The sequence below is a fragment of the Pelodiscus sinensis genome, chromosome 28 (assembly GCF_052426305.1).
Source record: "Pelodiscus sinensis isolate ZL-2025 chromosome 28, ASM5242630v1, whole genome shotgun sequence".
In the NCBI taxonomy this organism is placed as follows: Eukaryota; Metazoa; Chordata; order Testudines; family Trionychidae; genus Pelodiscus; species Pelodiscus sinensis.
Window position 1 is genome coordinate 3,383,290 of NC_143079.1, and position 18,619 is coordinate 3,401,908.

The window sequence follows — 18,619 nt, forward strand, 5'->3', positions numbered from 1 at the left end:
AGCGTCAAAGTAATCCTTTCCTACCAATGTCCAGTGGCCCTGTTCAAATATTTAAACATACAATATCACTTTCCTCCCTCACCTACCCCTGATTTAGGTGTGGGGAACCTCTTTGCCAGAAAACATAAATATAACCCCCTAATGTAGACACGTGACACCAAAGGGGGTCGGTACCAATCCAGATTCACCTGCTAACATAACCAAGTACGCTGCGCTGGGGTAAACTCTCCCTTACTCTTTTGGATGTTGAAAATCTGAAGCCACCTCATCCTTGTTCCCCTGTCCCCGTGCAGCTAAGAAGCAACTGCTCCTCCATTTGTCCTATTTTATAGTTGAGATAACTTGCTAATTCTAGGCCCAGGCATGAAAAATACATCCCATTGACTAACATAACTTTGCTGACTTCCTGCCATGTATAGATCCACCTACGTCCATGGAAGAAGACATCCATCAACGTTGCTACCAGCATTTGGGGCAGGGGAGCTCTTTACCCGTCCATGGATGGAGGCTGAGTCTATCCCACAGGGTTGTGCTGGCATAGATAAGACTATGTAGTACTGACATACCCTTACAGTGGTCTTTCAGATCAATATGTATCCCATCCCATATCGCCTTAGTAAAAGGTTACATTCCCCAAACGAAACATTTACAGAGAATATTCAGGTTAAAAGTTTCCCCTCCAGGTTTATGATCAGGAATGGTAACACACATAAAGCTGTAGGGGAACCTATGGTCACTCAAACATGGATTTAAAAGTCGCTATTCTCCTGCAAAGGAAATTCTCTAGCCAATTACAGAGGGTCTGCAGAACCAAAATTTATCTACAGATTTGACACTGTTACCCTGGGTCTAAACAAAGACATAATCTGGCTGGCGCATTACAAAGCCAATTTCTCCTGCCTTTAACATCTGCATTTTCACATCAAAAGCTATGAATGGGATAAAACCAGTCCACTTAATTAGTCTCATTAACACAGATCCTGCAATTGACAGGTACTTTTTCTGCTGTTATATAGCTCTCTTTGGTTTCTGTTATTTCTGCTCTAATTCATCTGATGAAGTGGATTTTGCCCACGAAAGCTCATGAGTCTATATATTTTGGTAAGTCTCTAAGGGTGCGTCTACACTGCACCATAACACAAACTAAGATGCACAATTTGAGCTACACAAATTCCGTCTCTTATTTTGATGCCATTTCAAAATAGCTTATTTCGTCATTTGGCGCTGTCTACACAGTGCCAACTTTTGAAATGAAGCGCTATTCCAAAAAGTCCCTTATTCCTCACGGAATGAGGTTTACAGGGATGTCAGAATAGTGAGCCTGAAATAACAGGCTTGCTGTGAAGATAAGGGATAGCCATTTCAGGATACGCCACTATTCCGAAATAGCGTTGCAATGTAAATATACGCTAAGGGTATGTCTAGACTACATGGCTCCGTCGACGGAGCCGTGTAGATGAGTTTTCTAGACATAGGGAAATGACGCGGCAATTTAAATAATCACTGCTTCATTTACATCAAAATGGCTGCCGTGCTGTGCCGATCAGCTGTTTGGTGGCACAGCGCGGCAGTCTGGATGCTCCACGGTCAACAAGGGAAGCCCTTGTCGACTGTGGAGCATCCAGACTACCGCGCTGTGCTGCCAAACAGCTGATCAGCACAGCGTGGCAGCCATTTTGATGTAAATGAAGCGGCAATTATTTAAATCGCCACTTCATTTCCCTTCATTTCGAGTACACTAATCTACATGGCTCCGTCAATGGAGCCATGTAGTCTAGACATACCCTAAGATGCCCCAGGAACAAACGTTGTTTTTAAAGTTACAGACTAACCCAGCAACCCCTCATACACTTAGCACTGTTTTAGGGCTCCCCAGGAAGGAAGTGGAAATGATTGTACATACCAAGTGTATAAATCCTGCAGCTGTCAGCCAGGTGGTGAGGACTACAGCTAACAATCTGGTCAGCTTGATGGAGTTACTGGGGACAGAAAGGGGAAAAGCTTGTTAAAGACTTTGCATAAGTTATGTCATAGTTATAACTGCCCACATGACCCTCTCTGCCGACTGCACCTGGGCTCTAGCCAGGAAGCTCCTACTGGGCAGAATAACATTGATCTTCTTTCTTCCTTCTGAGTAGATCATCCAGAGCCATGAAGATGGCTACGGATAAGTTTGCACAGCTCAGACTCAGGGTCAAGGGCCAGATGCGACATGTAGATCCACGTGGAATCCTGGATCCGAATTTTCCAGCAGTGTATTACACCCACTTCCTCCATATCTTAAGCCAGCCAAAATACCAGGAGGTAACAATACATGGAAGCCATCACTTGACCACGCTTTGACTTACCTTGTCCTGGTAATCTTCAGAAACTGAAATATTTTGGGAAGTTCTAACAATCTCAGTGCTCGCAAAAACCGCAAACCTGCAGGAAAACAGCAATGGAAGAGGACAGAGAAAAGCTACGTAGAGCAACAAGACTCTCTCTCTCTCTCTTTCTCTGTGTATGTGTGTGTGTCTTGTGAAGGCCTAAGTGAGGCATAAATGAGGACCAGACCTTGAGAATTACATCAGAATGTCCATACAGCATCAGACCAAAGGTCCATCTAGCCCATTATCCTGTCTTCTGATAGTGGCCAATGCCAGGTGCCCCAGAGGGAATGAACAGAACAGGGAAACATCAAGTGATCCCTCCTCTGTCATCCATTCCCAGCTTTCAACAAACATAGTCTAGAGACACCATCCCTGCCCATACTGCATAATAGCCATTGCTATAGCTTCTCTGTGAATTTATTTAGTTCTTTCTTGAACCCTGTTATAGTCTTGGACTTCACAACATCCTCTGGCAAGGAGTTCCACAGGTTGACTATGCACTCTGTGAAGTAGTACTTCCGTTGTTTGCTTTAAACCTGCTACCTGTTAATTTCATTTGGTGACCCCTAGTTCTTATGTTATGGGAAGGAGTAAATAACTCTTATTTATTCATATCAAAATGTCAAGGAAGCCTGCCCATAGTACTCTTCCATTTGAATTCCTCATGGGAGTAACACCTCATCCACAGGGTTAGATGCCTGATGGGCATGGCATTAAAAGCTAGACAGACAGATAAATATAGCGGAAGCAGAACTTAAACTGTGTGTTGGACTTGTGCCAATTTTCTTCCCAGAGGAGGTAAGGGCTGCGCTACCCTCAGAGCCTAATTCTGTCCCAGGCAAACACACACACAAGAACAGTTTCCATAGTGCAGGAAAGTCAAGGCCATCTTTACACTAAATGAACAATCAATGCTCCTGCAATTGATCTTCTGGAGTTTGATTTAGCAGGTCTAGTTAAGACCTGCTAAATCAAACTCAGAGGGTGTCTCTGTTGGTGGCTGGTGCGCTTACTCCTGTGAAGAGTAAGACAGGCATCTCACTGTGGGGATGGTGGGGAAACTCAGAACAAGGTATGTTGACTCCAGCTACGTCATTCACATAGCTGGAGATGTGTACCTTGATTCAACCTTTCCTTTTAGTGTAGACCTGGCCTAGAATAAGGAGGCACCTTCACCTCTGTGAAGTAAAAGAAGGGGGCCTCGGAGTAAGACATGAAACAACAATGGTCCCCACGTGCCACTTACCAAGCCAGTACTTCTTTAAATAGAAGGAAACACAGACTGGAGGGATGGTGAAGAAATCCACAATGGAGTTGAGCTCAAACCAGAATCTCAGCTTATTGCCCGCTGCCACAAACTACAGAAAACAGGCATGTCAAGGACCGTTAGGACACTATGGGTGTGTCTATACTACAGGGTTTTTTCAACAAAAGTGGACTTTTGTCGACAAAACTATACCTGCGTCTACACTGCCGCTGAGTTCTGTCGACAGAACTCAGCAGTTTTGTCAACAGTGGTAAACCTCATTCTACAAAGAATAACGCCTTTTGTCGACAGAGTTCTGTTGACAGAAGGCGTTATTGCATCTACACTGTCCTTTGCGTCTACACCGCCATGTCGACAAAACGGCTTGCTTTGTCGACAGAACTGGCTGTAGTCTAGATGCTCTTTGTCAACAGAAGCTTTGTCGACAGTATCTGTCGACAAAACTTCTGTAGACAAAAGCCTGTAGTCTAGATGTACCCTATGAGAGTGAAGCACGTGGGAGCAGGGAGACAGGTGAGTAAACCCAGAATGGGGCTTCTTTTGCTGAATGCAGCTAGCTCCGCTCTTGCTCTCTCATTTGCCCCTCTTTGCACCCAGTGACCTCTTCCGAGCTTGTTTTAAAGCAGGGCAGCTTGGGGCAAAGTCATCCCTAGCTTAGCTGGACACACTGACTTCAGTGGAGAATGGGATTTCAATGCCAGGTACCCCAGAGGAAGTGAACAGAAGAGCTTGATAAGTTCATGGACGTTAGGTCCAGCAATGGCTGTTAGCCAGGCTGGGCAGGGATGGTGTCCCTGCTCTCTGTTTGTCAGAGGCTGGGAATGGGTGACAGGGGAGGGATCGCTGGATGATGCCCTGTTCTGTTCTCTCCCTCTGGGGAACCTGGCATTGACCCCTTGTTGTAACTCCACCATCTCATTGTCAAAGGCTTTGTCTATCCTGCAGTCACGTAAATAACACAGAGCGCATCTAGACTACAAGCCTTTTTGTCGAAATAATGTCGAGCTGGAGGGCTTCCTACTCCGACTCCTGTAACTCTCATTTCATGAGGAGTAAGGGACATCAAAGGGAGAGTGTTCTTCCTTCGACTTTCTGCGGTGCCAAAAGCCAAATTAAGCTATTTCGACGTCAGTGGCGTAGCTCAATGCGAGTTTGGCCCTGCTGTGTAGACGTACTCCCAGGCTACGTCTACACTGGCCCCTTTCCGGAAGGGGCATGTAAATTTCAGCAGTCGTCGTAGGGAAATCCGCGGGGGATTTAAATATCCCCCGCGGCATTTAAATAAAAATGTCCGCCGCTTTTTTCCGGCTTTTAAAAAAGCCGGAAAAGAGCATCTAGACTGGCCCCGATCCTCCGGAAAAAGTGCCCTTTTCCTTTGAAGTACTTTGAAGTAGGAATAAGAGCCTCCGGAAAAGGGCACTTTTTCTGGAGGATCGGGGCCAGTCTAGATGCTCTTTTCCGGCTTTTTTAAAAGCCGGAAAAAAAGCGGCGGACATTTTTATTTAAATGCCGCGGGGGATATTTAAATCCCCCGCGGATTTCCCTACGACGACTGCTGAAATTTACATGCCCCTTCCGGAAAAGGGGCCAGTGTAGACGTAGCCCCAGTGTTGTAAATAAACCACCTCCAGGAGAGGAGCAGCTAACAGCGTCACTGGGAGCCTGTTTACCCTGGCGCTTTACAGTGCCGTGACTTGCTAGGGGCTTTTATCCCCCGTACTCGTGAGCGAGAAAGTTACAGCGCAGTAAAGTAGCAGAGCAGACAAGCTCATTGTGATGAACACTGATATTAGTTACTCATTTTCCCCTCTAAGGCACCTCTTATGGTATCTAAGTGCGACTGACACTGAAAACCCAATGACTGGCAAAACCCAGTCATAATTACCCAAATCTGTCATGAAGAAAATCCTCTTTTCTAAAGACTGCGCCAGAGTTCTAATGCCAAAAACGACGAGAAAAGGGCATTTCACATCAGAGCAGTCAATGATCTGCTAACAGATGCACACTGTGATCCACTCCATGCGAGGGAGAGTGGGAGTGAAATCTAGTTAATTGACTAGATGATGTGAACACATCATTCATGGCGGGAGCAGCAAACAAGTTTAAGAATGTACCTGGCTGCGGGAAAAGACAGATGAAAAGCCAGAAGGACAGGAAGTTGTTGTGAGCCATGGTGGCATTTGTACCCTGGCTTCAAAAGCTAAATAATGGCAACTGGATGTTGTTTTTCAAAGGGCAGACATGACTATCAGGGACAGGGGGAAGTTTCCCTCCACAAAAATCAGTGCATCAATCCGCGTTAAGAAGCTACGCACTTTCATCTGAAGCATCTAATTTTGCTCATTAGAATCAACAGTCTGAACCAATAGGGCCAGTCTTATGTTCTTAATTGGCAACAACTTGCTTCATAAAGAGTATACACCTATCTCACTACTGTTATGCCCCCCCATCACCATGTCACTTGAACCTCACTAACTCTACAGATGTTTGCACTAGGGACAATGTCAAATTGAAGTACGCAACTCCATCTACATGAATAGCATAGCTGGAGTCGATGTACCTTAGTTCCAGTTATCATAACACCCCCGGTGCGGGGTAGTCGATGGGAGAAACTCTCTTGTTGACTCCCTTTATCCCTCATGACCTGGTGGAGTACCAGATTTGACAGGAGTGCAATCAGCGGTCAATTTAGTGGGTCTTTACTAGACCCGCTAAATCAATCCCCTGGAGATTGATCCCTGCAGTGCTGATCTGGCAGTAAGCGTAGGCAAGGCCTTAGTTTGCAACACTAAGGGGGCAGAGAAGTATTTTTATCCCCATCTTACAGAGTACACCTTGTCTAAGTTCACCGAGGGGGTCTGCGACAAAGTTGGGAATTGACTCCAGATCCTGAGACCCAGTATGCTAACATAACCATTGTTCCACCATAGCTGCTGCTTCTGGAGAGCGAATCTGATGACTTTGCTCATGGTGAACAAAACCTTATGTCACTATTGGGATTGGGGTGGAATGAAGTGCTATGTAATATGAGGGAGGATCATAGAATCATAGAATACTAGGACTGGAAGGGCCCTCGAGAGGTCATCGAGTCCAGTCCCTGCCCTCATGGCAGGACCAAATACTGTCTAGACCATCCCTGGTAGACATTTATCTAACCTACTCTTAAATATCTCCACAGATGAAGATTCCACAACCTCCTTGGGCAATTTATTTCAGTGTTTAACCTCCCTGACAGTTAGGAACTTTTTCCTAATGTCCAACCTAAACCTCCCTTGCTGCAGTTTAAGCCCATTGCTTCTTGTTCTGTGCTCAGAGGCCAAGATGAACAAGTTTTCTCCCTCCTCATGACACCCTTTTGGATACCTGAAAACTGCTATCATGTCCCCCCTCAATCTTCTCTTTCCTAAACTAAACAAACCCAATTCCTTCTGCCTTCCCTCATAGGTCATGTTCTCTAGACCTTCCATCATTATCAAAAGCTAGCCCTTTTTATAATGATGCCCCTTGGTCTGAGGGCTTATTCCCTCTTGCTACCAGGAATGTCAAGTCTCTCTTACACCTTCGGATCTGAGACATGACTATAATCTCATGTGAGTGCCATAGTGGTGTAAACCCATTGGTTTCAGTGGAGTGAATTCCTGCTTCTTGTTGTGATGGGAGGAGAAATGTTCCTATCCTGTTCCCTTGTGCTGTTACATTATCCCTCCCGTCCTTATTATTTTACCTGAGTTTGTGAAGTCTCCTTACCCGTAATCCGAAATAGAAGAGGAAGAATACGTTGAAGCCCATATCTACGGAAAGGGTCTCGTCCGTGAAAGTCTCATAGTGCTCCACTGGGCTAAGGGAGGAAAAGTCACCATAATTTAAACTGACATTGTTCTTTTCATGCAAGAGTCTTGAAATACTTGACTCACTCGTTTATTAAACTCTTGTAATCTGACTATGAATTAGGGATTATTCCTCCAAATATTTTTCATGATTAACTGCCTGATCCAAAACATATTAAAGTCACTGGGCATCTTGCCATTCGCTTCAGTGGGCTTTGGATCAGACCCCAAATGAAATGAGAAACAGTAAGGTTAAGTGATTTGCCCAAATGCACACATAGAATCAGTAGCAGAGCTGTGAATGGGACTCCAGATTCGGAGCCCCTATTCTAACTCATACACCTCCACTGTGTTTAGCCTGGTGTAGTGCCATGTTACAGCGGCACTGGCAGGGTCTAACACAAACAAAATGTAAGTGTGTTTGTACCTGCATGATGTCATGGTCTCATTTACACACGTACACCCTGATCTGACATCCATTATAGCCAATGCAGAAACTTTCAACGGCCACTAGTCAGGCTTTTAGTTTGATTGTGGAATTTTCCCCAAACCATCGGCTAAGAACACACCAAACAATTTAAATCGCTGCTTTCTCAGCCCTAATCTACACTAGGGAATTATTTGGAAGTAACCCCCCTTATTTCAAAATAACAAGTGGAGTGTCTGCACTACGCAGCACGTTATTTTGAAATAACATGCTGGCTATTTAAAAATCTGTACTCCTGCTTTCATCAGGGAATAACGCTAATTTTGAAATTGTTATTTCGAAATAGCGGTAGTGTGGATGCTCTACTGCTGCTATTTTGAAATAATGACTCCCCAGAGTAATCTGAAGTAATTACTCCCCAGTGCTTCCTGGGGCTCTAAATCAAGGGAGCATGCCCACACAGTGGGGTTACACTATTTTGATTTTGTTATTTCATATTGAGTTATTTCGAAATAGTTTCCAAGTGTAGACATGCCCTCGGTGAGTTAAGGTGTGAAAACTAATATCAATTTGCCTTAAACTTCATAAGTTAGCTAAAAGATCACCTGACTCAAAAAACAAAGAACGTTTATCGGAAATCTTATATCAGAGGGGTAGCCGTGTTAGTCTGAATCTGCAAAAGCGACGAGGAGTCCTGTGGCACCTTATAGACTAACTGCATCTGACGAAGTGGGTCTTTGCCCACGAAAGCTTATGCTCCTACACTTCAGTTAGTCTATAAGGTGCCACAGGACTCCTCGTCGCTTTTATCGGAAATCTTAATTTTCATCTAGTCACATAAGCATTTTATTAGATACTAGATTGTAGGGAATGGTGACACAGGAAGCAAAGGTATCCCTATACTAGCTTTAATCAAGTTAGTGTGGATAACAAGATAACTAGTTCTTGTTATCCACACTAACTAGAAGGTATGAATACTGTGTACAGATGTGTCTTCTCATCTCAAAAAAGATATACTGGCATTAAAAAAGGTTCAGAGAAGGGCAACTAAAATTATTAGGGGTTTGGAATTAGTCCCATATGAGGAGAGATTAAAGAGACTAGAACTTTTCACCTTGGAAAAGAGGAGACTAAGGGGGAATATAATAGAGGTCTATAAAATCATGAGTGGTGTGGAGAAAGTGAATAAGGAAAAGTTATTTACTTATTCCCATAATATAAGAACTAGGGGCCGCTAAATGAAACTAATGGGCAGCAGGTTTAAAACAAATGAAAGGAAGTTCTTCTTCACACAGCGCATAGTCAATCTGTGGAACTCCTTGCCTGAGGAGGTTGTGAAGGCTAGGACTATAACAGGGTTTAAAAGAGAACTAGATAAATTCAAGGAGGTTAAGTCCATAAATGGCTACTAGCCAGTATGGGTAGGGAATGGTGTCCCTAGCCTCTGTTTGTCAGAGGGTGGAGATGGATGGCAGGAGAGAGATCGCTTGATCATTACCTGTTTGATTCACTCCCTCTGGGACACCTGGCATTGCTCACCATTGGCAGACAGGGTACTGGGCTGGCTGGCCCTTTGGTCTGACCCAGTATGGCCATTTTTATGTCCCCCCTTATGTTCTTATGGAGATACAGACTTCAGGGTGAGCTAGTAAGCCAAGTATCGGCTCCTGGGAAGACTTGCTGACGCTTGCATTGTTACATCTTCGCTGCAATTATTCCTCACGCTAGCTAGCTTACAGCTGGCCATGGGCATGGATACCTATGATAAGATCAACATGTCCACATGCATTCTAAACATACCCTGAGCATGAAATCTTGGCCCAGCTGAAATCAGGAGCAAAGTGGCTATTGACTTCACTGGGCCAAGATTTCACCCTGAGTAAGTGCTAGATTCTCACACTTGCTATCTCTGGAATGCCACCTATGCCCGGTTGATTTTGCTGACCAGCTGAAGCCTCTGCCATATCAGGGGCATTCTTAGCAGTAGAGATCTGGCCAGCTCGCCATACCTGAGAGGTCAATCAGTTTAAAAATGTAGTTTCATTTCTAGCACGCCGTCCTATTCGTGGAGAGAATAGGGTGCAAATAAGTGTAAGCACTTGTTTGTTTCTTGAAAAGAAAACTCTTTTCCCCTCTGTAGCTACTCCTACTTCAGCAGGTTTCTGATGTCTTGGGACCAACCACAAAATCGTATCGTGCGTGATGTATAATTCAGCTTCAGAGGTTTCCCCTTTTTGTTTGAACTCCCTTCAGTTTGTTCCAAAGCTTTTATATTTTATTTATTTTGCTTTAACATTCCATTTATTCTCCCAGCGTTATGCGCCAGTCCAAATAAAATGCTAGGGAAAGAAAGCCGGCTGCAGCATAGTCAATTGATCACCTGGCTTTAAATACTAATATCTTTTTCACCTCTGCTCACTTCCTGTAAAATATATGTATTTGGGTGAAAGATGGCTGGAGGCCACAGGACTGCTTCCTACTCACTCTAGTTATTTTACATCTGTCAAATTGGTTTGCAAAGGCTGTTTTTTCAAAAAGACCTCAAACCCCATTTAGGCACTCTAACAGGATGGCACACACCTCCCGCGAGTGCCCCCATCTGGTTGAGTGTGTTTGTCTGCTCCTTTTGTAGGCCTCCCTGGCCTCTGATTGGCCATTTCCTCCAGAGCTTCTCTAGCTTCCTGGAGGACTTATCTATGGCTCTTTCTGGGATCAGGGCCTTGTCCATTCTGTCACAGGCACCAAAATAAGAGGACAGATTTTTAAAAGAGTGCACACTCTCGGGTGAAGAGTTCTTCTAAAAATCTGGCGTCAATTGTGCGTGCATATAGGGATTGAGATCCAAGATAGCTTGAAAATGTAGCTGCATGAGGGGAAAAGAAAAAAGAATTAAGTTTAATGAAATCTGAGCAGAAGAATGATCATGGGAACTTTTCCTTTTCTGACTACATGATATAATTCAGTGACTGTAAAGATATGGCTATTACAGTATAATTACATTTTAGTTATGCTTTTTTACACCTATTATTAGCCCTAAATTTGCAAAACTGGAAGTTTAACTATATGGCCAAGTAGGTGATTATAATGTAAATACAATGCAATTAATGTATCTGAAAGCTAAAAATCCGCATATAGTGTATGCAATCTAAACAGATGATAAAATGTAATTCTGTAACATAACTTCTCATCCCATGAATAAATGGTAAATACTTAATGTAACTACAGTGTAATTACAATGCAATCACACTTAAAGTTTTTTCCCCTTCTCAAAGGCTACGTCTACACCGCAAGCCTTTTTCGAAAAAGAGCATTTAGACTACAAGCTGCTTTTTTGAAAGCAAGCACACAGGCAGTCCGGATGCTCTCTTTCGAAAAATCACAGTTTGCATTACATAGCGTCTTTTTTCGAAAGAGCACTTTCGAAAAAAGGCGTTATTCCTCGTAAAACGAGGTTTTCCATGGTCGAAAAAACTGTCGCATTCTTTCAATTTACTTTCAAAAGAATGCAGCAGCAGTCTAGATGCAGGTAAAGATTTTTTGAAAAAAGGCCACTTTTTTCGAAAAATCCCTGGAGTCTAGACACACCCAAAGAATACAATTACATTTCTAGAGTTTCTTGTGCTCAGGACAGCAACTACACATAAAAATAGTCTCTTTTTTTTCTCAGCACCAGATCTGTGGATATTTTTGGCCACACACAGGGATTCACTCTTGTTGGCAATTCCAATCAAGTGCATCTGTGTAGGAACTCTATGGATTCTGGTCTGCCTCACGCATCATCCGTAGAATCATCAGTCATCGTCTTTATGGCTGTGGATGATGTGAGAAGCAGCTGGATTTTGTCAGCTAGATATTATCTCACTTGGCTGCCCCAGCAGCTGGAAAAAAAAAAAAGATCATTTACCTCTAAATCGGAGCCAACTTGATTTGGAGGCTGCAACAAGAGATATTTATATGGCCCCCTCATCACCTTCACATCTGAGCACTTCACAGTTGGTAATGAATTTATTCCTACCTCTAGTCTGGGAGGCCGGGCAAGATCACAAACCTGTTCTACAGCAGGGGGACTAAGGCCTGAAAAGTTTCAGGGGCACAGGCTCAAAAATGCTCCGTCCGCAAAAATGAGGTCAGATAATGAAAAGTGATTTCCAGAAGCCCAGGTGGGAACTCGCAGATGCCGCGTGGTGTGTACCTGAGACTCTGGCCACATTCCTTAGGTGGGCACTGATTTGAAAACCTGGCCCTAAGTGAACCAGTGAAGGACACAAAGTGGCAGAAGAGGCAACTGAACCCAGAAATCCTGGGTTCCATTTTGGGGTTTGAACTGTTAGGTCACTTCCTCCAGAGAATATGGCTGCCATTTTCAAATGAACATAAGGGAGTTAGGCACCCACCTTCAAGTGAAATTTAACAGGGGGTGCAACTCTCTGAGGGCACATCTACACCCCGCAGAAGATTGACGCTGCCGCGATCGATCTTCCGGGGTTCGCTTTAGTGGGTCTAGTATAGACTCGCTAAATCGAATGCAGAGGGGGCCTCGTTGGTGCTGAGACTCCTACTCCTTATGAGGAGTGAGGGAAGCTGACAGGAGCGTTTGCTCCCATCGACCTCCCGCTGTGGGGACGGTGCAGAAACTCGATTTAAGATACGTCGACTCTGGCTACGTAATTAATGTAGCTGTAGTTGAGTATCTTAATTTGACCTTCTGCTGTAGTGTCGACCAGGCCTGAGGCTCCTTGTGCCTGGTCGCATTGCCACAAGACCACCCTTTAAGAACACATATCATGTGGGGCTTCTACAGCTTGTTCCCATGTATGAGGAAGCAATGCATCTTTGGGATAAGCATCTAGATTCTACTTACAAGACACAGTTGATGAAGTAAATGATGAGGGATCCAATGCTCAGCAGGAACACCAGTATCATCTACAAAACACAAGCATCACGCAGGAGGTATGTTACTTGCCTGTTTGAAATGGACTCTGTCAGTACCCCTGCAGCATCCCCTGTGGCATTTATCGGTGATTTGGGGCAGAAAGGCAAGAAAAAACCAGTTATCTGTGCTGTGTGACAAAGGTGGGAAACGGGCTTTAATCTGGATTAGCCACTGAGGATATTCAGATGGTGTAAATCGGTGACAGGGCTGCATGCAGCCCATTGTGGGTCTGTGTGTAGCCCATGAGACACTCCGTTTACCGTTGTCCATGCATAGAGTTGCCAGAGTCCACTGGTTTCCATCCATGTCGTTTTTTTGCTTCCTGGTATTATGAGAGTGACTCACACGTAACGCAAAGGCCCGTGAAGTGAGGGGTGGGCTGACTGCACCCAGCCCTGACTGTGAAAGCCTCACGCTCCCCCTGCAGCTGTTCAAAGGGCCGCTACCGCTCGGTCGACACATCCCACAAATTCTAGATACGCAAGTCAATGAGCAAAACTGCCCTATCATGGGAGACGGTCTTGGTTAAGACAGTCTTATGGCTCACTGGGATGAAGAGCCACCCATGTGGCCCTAGGGAAGTCTCTGCTATGAAGTCCCCGGTACACCTAGGGAACCAAGTACATTGAAGAACTGGGGATTGTCCGGGTCTCTGCATTGATTTGGAATAACTTTTAGACCACTTCATGTTTAGGCCTTTCTACTGTCATGAGCATTGTCATCTGCGTTATGTCAGGTAGCAAACAGAGATTATTACCCTTTGGAAGGTGTTTGATGGAAGGAGCAGGTACACTCAGTCTAATAGAAAGACATTAAATAAAGAGCTATCACAGTCGGCCCCTGTATCACTGTTAAGAAGGCAAGCACCAAACAGGTCCTGAGAACTAAGTCCTTTTGATTATCCACAGGATGAAGTTACTATGGGTATGTCTACACTAGCTCATTAATTCAAGCTAGGTAGGCAAATGAGGCAACTGGAGTTGCAAATGAAGCCCAGGATTTAAATATCCCAGGCTTTATTTGCATGTTCCCGTCCGGTCGCCATTTTGAAATTTCACTAGCCCGAACTCTCTGCTATGCGGCAGTGAAACGTTACTTATTTCGAATTAACGTTTCACTGCCGCGTGTAGCCGTGTGGCAGTGAGTTCGGGCTAGTGAAATGTCAAAATGGCGACCGGACAGGAACATGCAAATAAAGCCCGGGATATTTAAATCCTGGGCTTCATTTCCAACTTCGGTTGCCTCATTTGCCTACCTAGCTCGAATTAACGAGCTAGTGTAGACATTCCCTATGACAAGAAGCAATGGGCTTAAACTGCCACAAGGGAGGTTTAGGTTGGACATTACGAAAAACTTGCTCACTCTCAGGGTGATTAAACACTGGAATAAATTGCTTAGGGTGGTGGTGGAGTCTCCATCTCTGGAGATATTTAAGAGCAGGTTGGGTTAGACACCTGTCAGGAATGATCTAGATCAGGGATAATCAACATGAGACCTATGGCCCGTTTGTTTGCGGCCCACGGGGCGGTTTGGGTTTACGTGGGGCTCAACATGGCCTCCACTGAGAACACGTTCCACAACGATGAGGCATCTCCCAGGTGGGTTGAGCATTGAAAGACGCAAGCGAATGGGCTGGCTGGAACAGACGGGTACAGGGTGTCAGCTTTTCTAGCCCCCAGTGAGGAGGTGCTGGGAGCGGCGGAGCATTGTGTGAAAAAATCTATTTGCATATATTTGCATACATATTTGCATGTATATTCAATCACACTTAAGGAGTAGCTCTTGGCACGTGCTGTGAGTATCATTGTGGCCCCCGGGGCTTCCCAAGTTGAGTAGCTCTACTCTAGATGGAGCTTGGTCCTGTGGCGAGGGCAGGGCACTGGACTTGATGACCTCTTGAGGGCTCTTCCCATTCCCCTGTGCTAGGATTCTATACAACCTGACCCCATCTTGACCGGAGTGACCATAGGGCTGTGAAGATCAGTCATTTCATGGGTGTTCCTTCTGCTCAAGGAGACTCTTCCAATCCCTCACTCCAACCCAATAATGTTTGTTTGGAGGAACTGAGGTGAACTGTGGTGTAGGGCTCCCTGGAGCACCACCGACAGACTTTCACTTTGCTACAGGAAGACCCTGCCAACCCATCCACTTACCAGCACACGCCCCATGTAAGTCTGAGCTGACAGCATCATCTCCACCGACTCCAGGAAGGCTCCTTCCCAGCGAACTGATGTTTGCCTCGTCTTGGGCAGCCACTGAGCCTGCGGGGTGTGTCTGCCCTACGAGCAACACAAAGCGTTTGGGACCGAGAGAAGTACCAGAGTTTATACAGCTTGCTAGGAGAACAACAGCCGCCATAAGGGATCCTGCGACATGCCTCCCAACACATCACGTGACTGTAAGCAGAGTGGAAAGGAAACCGACTTGGGTTCCTCGTCTTCAGCTCTCCCAGGTGAGCCAATGGGAAGAATTCTCCTGGAGGAGCTGGCAGGGGTGGTGGACAACGGACCCCAATGGTCACAGCGCCACAACAGGGAGGTTAATTTTGCATCTGCCGCATGGAAGTCACAGAGCCAATTAATAAGGGGTTGGAATCTACAGACCTGCCGGAGAGGGAAAGGGGAGCAAAGGGGACCCTGTGATTCTAAGGGACCCGGCAGCTGGAGCCCCCGGCCCTTTAAATCACCGCTGGAGTGCACACAGTGTGCTCCGCACGGCTTTGAGGGCTGGGGGTGGCGGGACGGTGCACTGTGGGTGGCACTGAGGGCTGGCTGCCCCCAGCCCTGCCCCTTCCACCCAAGATCACCCCTTCTGGAGCATGGAGCTCCCCCCACACCTCTTCTCTAGGGGCCCATGGAAACTGTCGGCCCCCCCTAAAGCGCGCGCGCACACACACACACACACACACACACACACACACACACACACACACACACCCCTACTCCTATGCCCACCCTGCATTCTTAAAAAGAAAACAGTGAATGTGGTTTTCTTGCAGCCAGCCACGGAGCTTTCTCACCATCAGCGAGCGGCAAAACTGCACCACTGAAAGGGAAGTTCTACAGGACTCCAGAGTAACCCAACCTCGTGAGTCAAGGTGTCAGGGGGCTGACTGCTGGAAAAGGCACGTAATGCCCATGAACAGCACTGTGCATTTGAGCTGGTCCATGACGTGAGGGTTGCTTGCCTTCCTCAAAAGCATCATGAGAAGATCACTGCTTTAGATAGGAGACAGGACTACCTGGGCCTGCCTGAGGGTGTTGTGCTGTCATGGATGATGTATGTCACACATCTATCCAAGACGACACCATCACAGGACCTAACCACATCAGCCATGACAGCAGGGGCTCATACAACGGCACATCCTCATTGTGATCTAGGCCATCAAGTGCCAGCAATGCCCCTCTGCCATGTATGTTGACCAAGCCGGACAGTCTCTGCGACAAAGGAGAAATGGACACACACCAGACATCAGGAACGGAAACACGCAGAAACCTCTGGGGGAACATTTCAACCTGCCTGGGCTCGCCGTCATGGCTTTAAAATTCGCTGTTCTTCTACAAAGGAATTTCACCGGCCAATTATAGAGGGAGAGTGCAGAGCTAGAATTATTTTTGCAAATTTAACACTGTTACCTTGGACTTGAATAGAGACATTAAGTGGTTAATGCACTACAAAGTCAATTCCCCCTTTAAAATTCCCATTTCCACATCAAAAGCTACAAATGGGACACATCGCACCCACTTAATTAGCTTTATTAACACGGACCCTACAACTGATGGGTAGTTGCTTTTTGCTGTTATATAGATCTTGGATTCAGTTATTTCCACTCCAACTCATCTGAGGAAGTTGGTTTTGCCCATGGAAGCTCATGGTCCTAGATTTTTGTTAGTCTCTAAGGTGCCACAGGACTGCTTGTTGTTTTTGAAGTTACAGACTGAGCCGGTGACCCCTCTGAGATTTTTTAACAATCCTTATGTTAGGGCTTTTTTTAACCGGGGGCTGGAGGAAAACACTTTGGGCCAAATTCACCCTGGAGTAAGCTAGCACATCTTTTAAGGGGTCTGTCGCTCCTGCTTGCACCAGGAATGAATTCAATCCATGAGCTTTGGCTCACTTAAACAATCAATGACGGCATGTAAGCCTAGGAATAGCCCAGCTCTCGAGGTTCTTTTAATGCAGCCTGTAGGATTCACATGGTTTTTTTTCCCTTATAGGTGACCCCAACATGTCCCAGGTCTGGGGCTTTCCATTGTCCTTGTAGCATCAGTTCACGGTGATTAGTTTCTCACATTAGCAGGTGTGTTTCTTGTCCTAGAGGTCTGGCTACAAATTAGTGCAACAAATTCTCAATGCAGGTTTATTCTATGGCTAGGAAACGGTAAGCGCCGCTATCCTCAGCCGTCTGCATTTTAGAGCTGATTGTCTATTGGCTTCCTTGCTCTTATAACCTATTTCCGGAGCGCCTGTTCTCTGTGCATTGCAGAAGAAATCATGCTGAGCCCAGTTTCTTTTACACGCCGTTTTTCAGGCTCTTGCAGCCAAAGGCACCAGATCATCCAAAATTAATTCAACTCCTTGGCAAATGGGAATCCTTTCTGCCTTGCCAGTAACCCATATGCTCCCTTCATTTTCTGCCCACGCCATCCAGGTGGGTTGATCATGTCAAGTCATTTCTCTACGATGGAAAGAGGTGGCAAGCTCCAGTGGTAGCACAACGGAATGTAAGGAAGATGCAACAGCATCATTTGAAATCATGTCGTGAAGCAACCACTCCAGACTTATTCTTTCGATGCATTCACACCTTCTGTGAGCCACTGTGTCAGTGTTGTTGAGAGAGCTAGGAGCTGGGCTTTCGAAAGGGGATCAAGAGCCCAAACCTCACAGAAATTCATTGGGAATTAGACACCTAATTTTCCTTATCTGACCTGGTGTGCACACATGTTTGAGAGAGACAAATTGTGTGTGTGTGTGTGTGTGTGCGTGCACGTGTGCACGCGCACACGCGCCTGTGTGTTTAATCATCAAGTAAAATCCAGAATCTTTCATGCCAAATGACCACATTTTCCCTGGACACCTGCTCTGTTCAGCACAACAGAGCAGAAGATCGAGTCAGAGATGGAATTTCCGATCCGGAGCATAGCTAAGAATACTAAGATCTTCTGTAACAAAATTAAAAAGGCCCCCGACTTCCAAAATGTAGATTTTCCTATGTCAGCACCCAAACATGCACCACTTCAAGAAGACTTTGTATTTACCTTTGTGCTCCGAACACACTTTGAGACGACCCTGTAAGCATATCGGGCTATCCTGGCAGCTAATATGAGAAACAGGCCTCCTAAGAAAATTGACAAAGAGGAAAGGATAAAAGCTACTTGGACAGATTTTACACACTGAATTCTATTCATGTCCCTCTGCCTGCTTCTTTCTCGGTTTCCTCCCTGGCTCAGCTCTGGCATTCTAAGAACACGATGCTTTTGTGGCACCGTTGTGACCTCATTATCAACACGCAGCACTGTGAGATCACCTCTGGTACAGGAAGTGAAGAGGTGGAGCTGCAATAAAGATGTTATCTGGATACAGGGCTTCTTGAATATGAGTCATCTCTCATAAGTAGGGATATTGATGCATTCATTTTTGCTGTGGTGGCACATTGTATTACTGTTAACTTCATAAACAGCAATTTTCATCTCATAAAATCTGATCTTCTTTGGTTCATAAATAATAGTATTAGAGAGAGAAACAATGGTTTTGTGGTTAAAAACTGGATCTCAGTAACTCAGGATCCAACAG

General features: G+C 45.4%; 1 protein-coding gene across 4 annotated transcripts in view; it reads right to left on the minus strand.

The window, feature by feature from the left end:
• KCNU1 (potassium calcium-activated channel subfamily U member 1) overlaps positions 1–18,283 on the minus strand; it is an 81,798-nt gene extending 63,515 nt beyond the window's left edge. The window contains exons 1-7 of one of the 4 annotated variants that reach the window (XM_089773802.1): positions 18,085–18,282; positions 14,980–15,105; positions 12,755–12,816; positions 7,387–7,477; positions 3,619–3,730; positions 2,349–2,424; positions 1,904–1,979 (exon numbers count right to left, since the gene is read on the minus strand). In XM_089773802.1, the coding sequence (XP_089629928.1) occupies positions 1,904–1,979; positions 2,349–2,424; positions 3,619–3,730; positions 7,387–7,477; positions 12,755–12,816; positions 14,980–15,105; positions 18,085–18,234 (693 nt within the window). In that variant the 5' untranslated portion in view covers positions 18,235–18,282. Of the gene's footprint in view, positions 1–1,903; positions 1,980–2,348; positions 2,425–3,618; positions 3,731–7,386; positions 7,478–12,754; positions 12,817–14,979; positions 15,106–15,845; positions 16,311–18,084 lie in introns of those variants that run through there. The other 3 variants (XM_075910804.2, XM_089773803.1, XM_089773804.1) reach the window with 3 other exon arrangements.
• Positions 18,284–18,619: the final 336 nt, after the last annotated feature.